At 41.3% G+C, this 10,174-nt stretch overlaps 1 protein-coding gene across 3 annotated transcripts in view; it reads right to left on the reverse strand.

The window, feature by feature from the left end:
* The window catches only part of PLEKHA5 (pleckstrin homology domain containing A5), a 215,268-nt gene extending 206,562 nt beyond the window's left edge, over positions 1 to 8,706 (reverse strand). Inside the window, exons 1-4 of one of the 3 annotated variants that reach the window (XM_054719238.1) lie at positions 8,416 to 8,706; positions 8,186 to 8,265; positions 5,847 to 5,904; positions 956 to 1,069 (exon numbers count right to left, since the gene is read on the reverse strand). In XM_054719238.1, coding sequence (XP_054575213.1) covers positions 1,066 to 1,069; positions 5,847 to 5,904; positions 8,186 to 8,265; positions 8,416 to 8,507 — 234 coding nt within the window. In that variant the 5' untranslated portion in view covers positions 8,508 to 8,706 and the 3' untranslated portion in view covers positions 956 to 1,065. Of the gene's footprint in view, positions 1 to 955; positions 1,070 to 3,433; positions 3,568 to 5,846; positions 5,905 to 8,185; positions 8,266 to 8,415 lie in introns of those variants that run through there. The other 2 variants (XM_054719236.1, XM_054719239.1) reach the window with 2 other exon arrangements.
* Between the last annotated feature and the right edge of the window lie 1,468 nt (positions 8,707 to 10,174).

Raw genomic sequence — 10,174 nt, forward strand, 5'->3', positions numbered from 1 at the left:
AGAGCATTTGTCAACAAATGCTAAAGAACTCTATGTCTTTCACAGGGCAGAGGCGGGTAGACAGGGATGTTTACATCCAGGGCCTCCAACTCTGACTCTTCTACCCAATTCTATCTTTCTCTACTCTTCATGTCTCCCCCTTCATTAAACATACACCAGCTTTGCAAATAAGAAAAAACATCCAGATTAACGGGGAAAATCATTTGAGAAATTCAGAAAGGGCTCTCAAAATGCCACCACGTGAGTCGTGGCGACTCCTCTTGCTCATTCCCAATTAACTCCTTCGCCGAGTAGGAGCCGGCATCCTATCATCACCGCGGACATGGCTTGCTCAGAGGATGACTGGATTCTAGGCATTAAGCTATATATTCCAAGGAGAGGACACCAGCAGGCCTGGTCTTGAGCAGCGGTCCTGGGACTAAAAAGATGGACAAAGGGATTCCGCAATAAAACTCACTGTGGCTGGGAGTCCTGGTATCCCAACCTTGAAACTCTAAATGCATTTTATCCCTGAAGCACCGCTATTAGTGATAAACTTTCCTAATCTGTCACAGAACACTCTTCTTTCCCTTTATGAAGCTGCCATTTTAAAAATCACATGTGTGTTTTTCCCCCCATTTTTTGTTTTAATGTTTTCCACCTACTAGACTGCAGGCTCCAGGAAGGCAGGGCCCCTAGAGTGTGGTCCCCTTTTAATTTCTAAGTCCCTAGAATAGTGCATGGTATTCACTAGGCACTCCTGAGTGGATGAAAAGAAATGACCAAATTCTAAGACCCTGCCAATATATAACACTAGTCAACAGGTTTTTGGAAGGTTAAATAAGCTTTTATTTGTAGGCTCAGCCAATAACCTACCACTGCACTTGTTTCTATGAAAGAATACCTCTAGTCCCAAGCAATCAACTTATGGAGGGATAAAAGAACCTGCTAATACTGCCCAGCCATAGCAGATATTTTTAGGTATAGAAGAGTTTTAGCCCAGAGCCCTTAATTTGAATGCTAGTGACTAGTAGTGAAGGTGTATGACCTACAGTTGGTCCTTAACCTCTTTAAGTTTCAGTTTCATCATCTGAAAAACACACACACACAAAAAAAAAGGCTATTGTGAAGATTAAATTAATTTAATGCTATGCTGAAATGCCCAGCATTAAATAAGTTTATGATTCCCACACCATCGCCCTTTTTTAATACATGTCTTTATACTACAAACTCCTTGAAGGTTGTTCATAGTTGTGTTGTGCCTACTGAATTAGTATAAAGTGCTTTACACTCATAAGAATTACTTATTACAGTCTAAACTCTGTTACGAATATAAAAAAGAAATACAATGTCAATTAATTGTTCTTAGCGGCATACAGTTATTACTTTAGTAATCAAAATCCAATTATCATATTATAGTACTAAGATATATCAAACATTTTAAATATGAAATACACAGTAATATATCCTAATATTCTTGCGGCAGTTATTTTATGTTCCCATCCTCACTCATATTTTGGATTGTAGTAATCTATGAAGAAATACTTTTTAAATCACTTGCAACCTTATACGGCTACTTCATGTAAGAAATTCCCCTCATTGAAGGTTAGTTTGAAATTCTCAGTACACATTAGATCCAGCTATAGCAGATATTGAAATAAAACTTCATTAGTCAAAATCAAACACTACTCTATTTGCATATCTAAGAAGTTCAATTTTCAGAACTGAAAAAAAAAAAATTTAAGCCTAGGAAAAAGCAATATGAGAGAATATAACCTCAAAATTTACATACTATTTTATTATCCTACAACGACTTTTTTTCATCTCCCATCCTGCCACATAAAACAATGACCTCTAAATAATCAGAACAAAGTTTCTCACTATTCAGAGGACATTGTTTTAAGACTTACCGGCACTTTAAGTTAACCATCTCAAAGCTATGAAACACAAAGGAATAGTCAATGACACATCCATTTAAGTTACCGTGACCTGTCATTACAGCATCATTAAGTGTTATTTTCAAGGAGTAAGCAGAAAGCTTTATAATTTTTAAACATATAAAATTATTTTCTGTACTTTATGGGCTAAGGCATTGACTATTTTAAGCTACACTTTATAAATTATGAAACTCACTAACAATTATTTCTAAAGACAAATAGCATGAATTAAGTTTTAAAAGCAATATAGAAACTCAGTAATCAAATTCAAACTCAGTGTACATGTACACACACACACACACACACACACACACACGTAATATGATAATTTAGAGGCTGGCCGGCTTAAGGTACACAGAAAAAGGTTTCACAGAAAAGAATTAAAGTATTAAATATCTACATTTGCGATATTAGAGTAAAATACATTCTCTATATTATATATTCTGTTACCTAACTGTAAACTTTTATTAAAAAACAATTCAAAAAGTGTATAACATAAACTAATTTATCCAACGCATATCTGTAAACTCCTACTCTAATCAGGCCCTTTGTTGACATTAACACTATTAACGGCTTCATGCAGCTCTGCAGGGAAGATAGGTACAAAGTACAAACTGCAGCAACCGAAAGCAAGCCCACACGGCTCTGCCACTGCGGGCTTCATACTTACCTGTGGTTGTCTATAAAAGGTTAGAGAGAGAGGCTAAGATAGTTAAGCAAGATGGGAAAGCTAAGCAGCTTTCCCAGTTGCCCACAACACCTCTTCTTGGTACTGTGAGTCCATTATTTTGTAGATTATTGTAAATTCCCAGAATAGTGTAAAATTCAAAGAAATTTAAAAAATGGGATAGAATTTATTTTTTAAAACTATTTTCTTTCTTTTTTAAAATATATTTTTATTGATTTCAGAGAGGAAGGGAGAGAGAGAAAGAGATAGAAACATCAATGATGAGAATCATCAATCAATCAATCAGCTGCCTCCTGCACGCACACGCATGTGTGTGTGTGTGTGTGTGTGTGTGTCCCCGCCCCCCCGACCTGGGGATGGAGCCTGCAACCCGGGCATGTGCCCTGACTGGGAAGCGAACCGTGACCTCCTGGTTCATAGGTCAACGCTCAACCACTGAGCCATGTCAGTCGGGCAAAATGGAATAAAATTCAGAAGTTGCCTTTTTCAGCCAGCCTAATATAAAGATGTGAAGACAGATGGGTAGGGGGAGGTAGGAGAGAGTGAATGGGGAATTAAAAATAAAAACAAAACAGTTGTAAAGACAACTCCAAAGTGATTGAGAGGTTTAAGACCACTGTCCAGCTCTGCTGACTCTTCCCAGCTCGGGTGCCTTACCACACACATTGATCCCACAGCCAATACCAAACTATTATCCAAAGATGATACTTTTTGGCAATCTGCCCTTTTGAGCAATAGCCAACATATGTTCAAGAGAGAAAGAATTTGAGAGTTAAATGTTCCTCAAGTTCTCTAGATCTCCCTTCTTGCTAAGGGAGCCTCCCAGAAACACATGATTAGGAATAAGCAAGAGGTTGATGGATCTGTTTTTGGCCAATCTTCCCTCTTCCCATGTGAACAAAATCCACTCTGCTTACTATATCACCTCTTTTTCTTATAATCTGATCAATGTCCTTTCTTCATCTAAGAACCAACAAAGAGAAATTACATTCACCAACATTAATCACTTTCCTACTTCAGATTCCTATCCTTTCTTCTACTCAGAACATTCTAAATATAGTTCATGTTCCTGCTGTTTCTCATCTTGCTATCTTTGCAGACTGGAAGTTCCAAAGGCATGTTTCTGTTATTTTATTACACGGTGTGACAATGAACATAGTAATTCTTCCTACTACTTTCATGATTAAAATGAGATTCAGACGTGGTAATATATGTGAAAGCACTTTGTAAACTGTAAGCTTTAAGATAAAAGTAGTGCCATCGTATTAGAATGGTAAAGCATCCCTAATTGCTCAAAACAACACAAGTAAAAAGTTTCTAGGAAATTACAGTCTACATTAGGAATACAACTAATCTTAAAAAGAAATTAGTCTTCTGATATAACCCAGAAAGGAAAAACCTATGTACCACTCAACAAATCATAAATTTTATGTAAAACAAGTTTAATGAATGATAATGTTTCTATAAATGCTCAATTTTAGAACAAATTAGTTTTATAACCTAAATTATTTATTGTTACTTTTAGACACAATTATCGGATGTCTCTTAATACCAAATGATTAGAAACAACTAGTGTTAAAAGGTCCTCAGAGTTAAAGTAAAATTACAGCTTACTTAACTGTCCTTCATTTTCCTGAGAAACTTACTTAGGCATGACACTCAAAAGAAAATTCTTATTTAAGTCAACATAAAAGTAAGTCTAATCAAAATGGCTAGTAAAACAAAAGAAAATTCAGTCTCTTAAACAGCTCAGTTCTAAAGTAAAACATACAGAATAACATTTTGTACTCTCAAATAAACATTCATCTAAGAATGTACACAATCACCGAAATTAAAACATTGAGGATTGTTGTGTTACTTCTATTATTGTAAGATCAGTGAGGCTTATTTAGTTAAAATGATATTGGATAGAAATAAATGAACATCTTCAGAAGCAGTAAGACTACATCAAAAAAAAAAAAAAAAGCATCCCTTTTCATGCCAATAAACACTCACCTTAAATTAAGATGACAATAACCACTAGAAAAAATACTTGATGACTCCGCACTTTACTCAGACCTTTAGCTTTCAGGCCATCTAATAGTGTATCGCACAATCTCCAAATAAAAGATGTAACTGAAAAATATCCAGTAGTGCCACACTTGTGCTTTCTCTATTCTACGTCCAAAAGCAAGCATTCCTAATACCTATAAATATCCCTTGACATTTTATATGAATATCATTCTAAAAAATGTTAAAGTCATACAAGCAATTATAATTTAATGTTAGTATGGCATGCTCTTAAAAATGTCACTTAGTAAAAATTAAAAATACCTTACAGGGACCGAGGAAATAAAGGTAACTTTAACTAGGTATCTATTATTATGAGTAAACTGCTGACATCTCAGGCAAATCTTACATTCTCTTTCAAGCTTCAGTTCCTTAGCATTAAGCAAAAAATTTAAAATGACAAAAATCATGCTCTCAAGTAAACAAGTTTCTAGTTTAAAATAAATATGAAACCACCTTTATTTTCCCTTGGGAGATAAAAATTTTTCCTACGTAGTTTGACCTCAAGCATTGCATTTGTCTCTAAGTACTACCAAGTTAACTGTGCATAGAAATTAGTTCGATAGTTCATAGAATTAGTTCAAAGGTCAAGACTGACACTGGTCATCCCTCCTCTGCATGCTCCACTGAAAGCCTTTTATTCAATCATAGACATCAGTAACAGTTAGATCTATTTTATAAAAACTTAGATATATTTAAATACTGAGGCAGATCACAAACAACGCTCGACAGATATTTGTGAAATATTCAGTATTAATTTGTTTTTACTTTCAGCCCTGATATTGCTCATCAAACTGTAACCTAGCTTTCCATCACTTCTGCTACTTCTTAACAGCACTGAACAAAAAACACATGAACAGAATTCACATTAAAAGAGGGAAAAAAAGATGACCTGCTAAAGACAAAAATATTATAATACTATATCACCCAGTAATCAGAAAGACCAGAAACGTAATTGTGGCCATAAGTGATGTCATTGCCAAATCCGTGAGTGCCCAGGCAAATAACATGCAACTAAGAGTGTCATCTTTTCTCTCAAAATTACGCCACCATATGAAGGGGGAAGGGCCATATTATACAAAACAATTTTAAGAACCATAAGCCTATCTACACATACAACTAACTCTTCAACTAAAGATTAATAACAACATTCGAATTAGCAAGGGAAAAAAAACATAATAAAAAAAACTCACTTTATATAGTATCTTGCACCTTCAAAAGTATATGCTTCTTCCCAGCCAGTAGGCAAATCTAAAAAACATACATTTTGCAATTAGTATTAATTCAATGGAATAGCAAAATAAGTCTTAATCCATTTTAATCATTCATTTTCATGGGCAGCTATTTTCATTTATTAAGTAGCTTTCTAACAAAAAAAATGTGTTAGGCTGGTAATAAAACAGAGTAGATATAATGTCATTTTTAGGAAAATGGCAATTCAAATCGAAAGCCATCAGAAAAGTATCACAATATTAATAATCTCTCACGATATTAGAGATTATCTGATATGATCATATACTTTAATGATCAGAATGGAGAGGACCTACGCTGACACCCAAAAACCAAATGAAGCCTTCTAATCTTAGGTGAAATAACCATGAGCAGCTGGCAAAAAAAAACACAAACCAAAAAAACCCTGTCCATAAAAGGTAACACCTGCTTCTTCTTAGGTATACTGTGTCTATTTAAGGCCATTCCTTTCAGCTACATTAATGAACCCATCCAGGAAGTTTCACTGATGAGAAAGTACTTCCTAAATACAAAATTAGAGGAAAGAAATCGGACATCACATACTTATACATGTTTCTATAGACTTGACCTTAAGAGAATTAAAGTTTCAAATACTAAACCTGAATAATTCAGATGAACCATGGTGACTTTATTGCATATTATTTATAAATGACTAGTGGCTTGGATTTAATCAGCATCTATCGGAAACAAAAAGCATTGATGTGTGTACAAAACCAGAGTCAAAGTAAACCAAGCCAGAAACAAAAAAGATCATGTTTTTTTAAAAATTAACGTGAAATTATCTGAGAATAAAATTTTCCCGTGGTGTCAATGTTATCAAATCTAAGCAGGTAAAATGGGATACACATAACCAAAATAAGCAAGAAAAACAATTCCACAAGATAATTAAGTTAAGTAACTTAAATACTATATAGTCTTCTAAAATAAATGTGTTACTATCCGTAAGGCAAAGAGGCCAGCAAAGTTGAAATATGTATGCAAAACACTGAAAGGTATATTTAAGTCGGAGACTGCTCTGGGGAGTTAAATATGACGGTGTTATTAGTCAGAAATGCCTTAAAAATGTAATCTCATGTTTGCTACACTAACCTTCCCTTCCCTCCTCCACCTTTTTGCAAATTTAGAGACATTAGTCACTTCAGTGCACTCCAGATTTAAAAGAAAAGGCAGGTTTGTCCAATATCCTGGCAACTTGGGAGTCACCGAACCCCCGAGTTGGAGAGCAAGTGGTATCCTGGAAGACAGCTCCATAAAAGACTGCTGAAGCCGGCCTCACCTTCGACCCAAACTGTTCCCGAGCCTCTCCAATCACCAGATTTAGAGGCAGGCCGGCACGAGAACACATGTTCCATTTCAAAGACAAACAAGTTTCACGAATGTAAACAAAGAATGACAAAAGAAAGCCAGACCGGCTCTGAAGCCATCCCCAGCCCTTCTCCAGCTCAACTCACACGTTAGCCTTCCAACAAGCTACCAAAGGCAGCGGAGAGGTCTGCTTCCCCGCCGATCCCCTCCAATTAGGACACCCCCTGTTGCACGCCCACCGCCTCCTGGCGGTCTGTGCAACCTCGGGAGCTGCTGCCGGGGACTTTGAATCCGGCTGGCCAGCAACTGCGGCTGCAAATGCCTCCTCCCTGAGGCAGGAGGGAAAGCGCCCAGCATTTCCAGGGCAGTTCTCGGTCAGGGAGGATCGCAGCACCCCCAAAACTCCTCTCTTCCTCCTCAATCAGCTACCTACCCACAAAACCCACCGAGGAGGAGGAGGAGGAGGAGGAGGAGGAAGCTGCACGGCAGGAGGCAGCTCTCCCGAAGGAAGGAGAGCATGTGAATCCATTATCCCGCGGACCAGTGGCAGGGTCCCGGGCTGCAGGGAGGGGAGTGGGAAAGGACTTCCGAAAGGCTGAACGGGGGCAGATTTAGAGGGGTGTGTGTGTGTGGGGGGGGGGGGCGGGGGAGCAGAAGGATTCTGGAGTGGCTGCAGGAGGAAAACCTCAGGGTTCCAGGGAGAGGGGAATCAGCCACGCCAGGGGGGTGGGGGTTGTCCAGGTTGGGATGGGGAGAGGGCGCAGGAAGAGGGCGCCGTCTCCAAGTGCTGATGAAAGGCTGCGGGAAAGAGGGGCGTCCAGAGACTCGAGAGAAGTCCGGCGGCGGGGCTGCCGCCTCACCTCGGCGCCTCCCGGGGACCGCGGCTCGGGGCAGGTTGCCGGGGGGCGGCCGGGCTCTGCCGCCTCCTCCCGGCGGAGCCCAACTCCGCTCGGGCCCGGCCGGCCGGAGCGTTTACCTGTGCTCTGCCGCCGGTGGCCGGTGACCACGGCCTCGCCGGTGACGGGGTGCAGCCAGGTGGTGCTCTTCGCCTCCTCGCTGCAGGGGTGAGAGAAGGGGCAGAGACCGAGCGTGAGTGGGGGCGCGGGAGCAGCGAGGGGACTGAAGCGGCGCAGACCCCGCTCGCTCTCCCCCCTCGCCAGCCCCCCGCACCCTCCGGGGCCCCCCGCGCCGCCCCCGGCTCTTTACTTGATGAAGAAGACTCGGCCGCCCCTGGTGATCCCGTAAGTCCAGGACCGGGGCAGGGAGCAGACCCACTCCAGGTTCAGATCCGCCGCCATGTCTGATCCCCAGCCGCCGCCGCTCGCCGCCGCCGCCGCCTTCTCCTGCTGCCGCCGCGGGAGGAGGGAGCGAGCGAGGGAGCGCGGAGCGAGCGCGGCCGGAGCGCGCCTCCCCAGTCCGGCGCGCCCCCGCGCGCCCTACCCCCTCGGGCGGCGCCCGCCCTGCCGCCCGGGCTGGGTCCGGCCCGCGTCGCCGCCCCTCCGCATCCTCCGCGGCCGCCGGCCGGCTGCCCCGCCGCGCGCTCGGGGGATGGGCGAGCGGTGCCGCGCCCCGCGACCAGACCCCTCCCTCGCGCCCTCGGCGCTCCCGCCCCCCTCGCCCGAGCGCAGGTTCCGGGATCGATGGAAAAAAAAACACAGCGAAAACCGCGCTCTGCCCCCAGGGCTTTGCCCCAAGGCTTCCCAGTCCTGCGCGCATAGGGAGGGGAGCGTAATCCCCGCGCTCCTGAGGGCTCTCTGTTAAAACAACAAAAGCACGGCATAGGGGCTTTGTTTTATAAGATCCGTTGGCTATCCAAGAGATTTTTTCTAATATGTGTGTTTATGTGTGTAAAATAGAAAGCTGTTTTAATGAAAGCACACGGAAGGCTTTGCCTGTTTGTGTTTTGTGCGCCAGATAGCAAAGGTTTGACGAGTTATCAGATCGGTGAAATAGAAGTGGATTCAGACTTTTGAGAAAACAAATTTTCCCCTTCCCAGGCCCCTTAAATCATATAATGTCTTATAAAATGAAAACTTGCCTTTTTCTCTTACATTTAAAAAAAAAAAAAGATTCACTCTTGTCAATCTGGATTTCTACTTTTCCTTATCTCCCATAAATTACAATAATAGCTAATTTTACGGAGTCCTTGAAAGGGTGTACATTTTAAATCCCCATAACAACCCTATAGATGCTATCTTAATGCCCATTTTCTGAATGGGGAAAAAAGAGGTTTATAGAAACAGCAACTTGCCCAAGGTCATAGTAGTAAAGTGGCAAAGCCTGAATTCAGTATTTAGGCTCTAGTATTTCAAAAGTCTATTTGTACAACCACATTGCTATACTTATTTTTAAAATCTTCTTTACCGCCCTCCCGCCCTCTCCTCCCCCCACCCCCCCACCCCCCGCCCCTTACTGTTCTTTGAACAAGAGGACAGATTTCACTGCAAATCAGATCTTCTCCCTTAACTTAGGAATACTTGCCTCTTGCTATTGTGTCCTCGGCCACACTTGGAATTGCTTATGCATCTTTGCAGCAAGATGACTCATTCCAGCAGGATCCACAGTTCAGTAATAATAGTACTACTGTACTTGGTATTCTTATAGCACCTTTTTTCTCACCAGTTTTGGGTGCCCCCAAAGCATTATCTCATTCAGCTTCCCCGTAGTTCAAAGAGGCCAATAATCTTTTTCAATATTTAAGGAAACTAAGGCACAGAAAGGGTAAATAACCTTGGCCAAAGCTATATCCAGCAAGTCAGGCGGGGCCTGGATGAGAATGCAGTTTTATGGACTTTTTCTCTCCTTACTCTAATTCCCCAAGGTCATCTGTCTTTGGTGAAAAGAAGTCTGCAATTACTGCTATAATTTTCCTGTCTATCTGCATATACAGGGAGAGGAAAAAAAATAAGGTCACTTTAATGTTTTCTCTTTTTGGTTCCTTTGCATTCCCCTCTTTCATTTCACT

The sequence above is a fragment of the Eptesicus fuscus genome, chromosome 7 (genome assembly GCF_027574615.1).
Source record: "Eptesicus fuscus isolate TK198812 chromosome 7, DD_ASM_mEF_20220401, whole genome shotgun sequence".
NCBI lineage: Eukaryota > Metazoa > Chordata > Mammalia > Chiroptera > Vespertilionidae > Eptesicus > Eptesicus fuscus.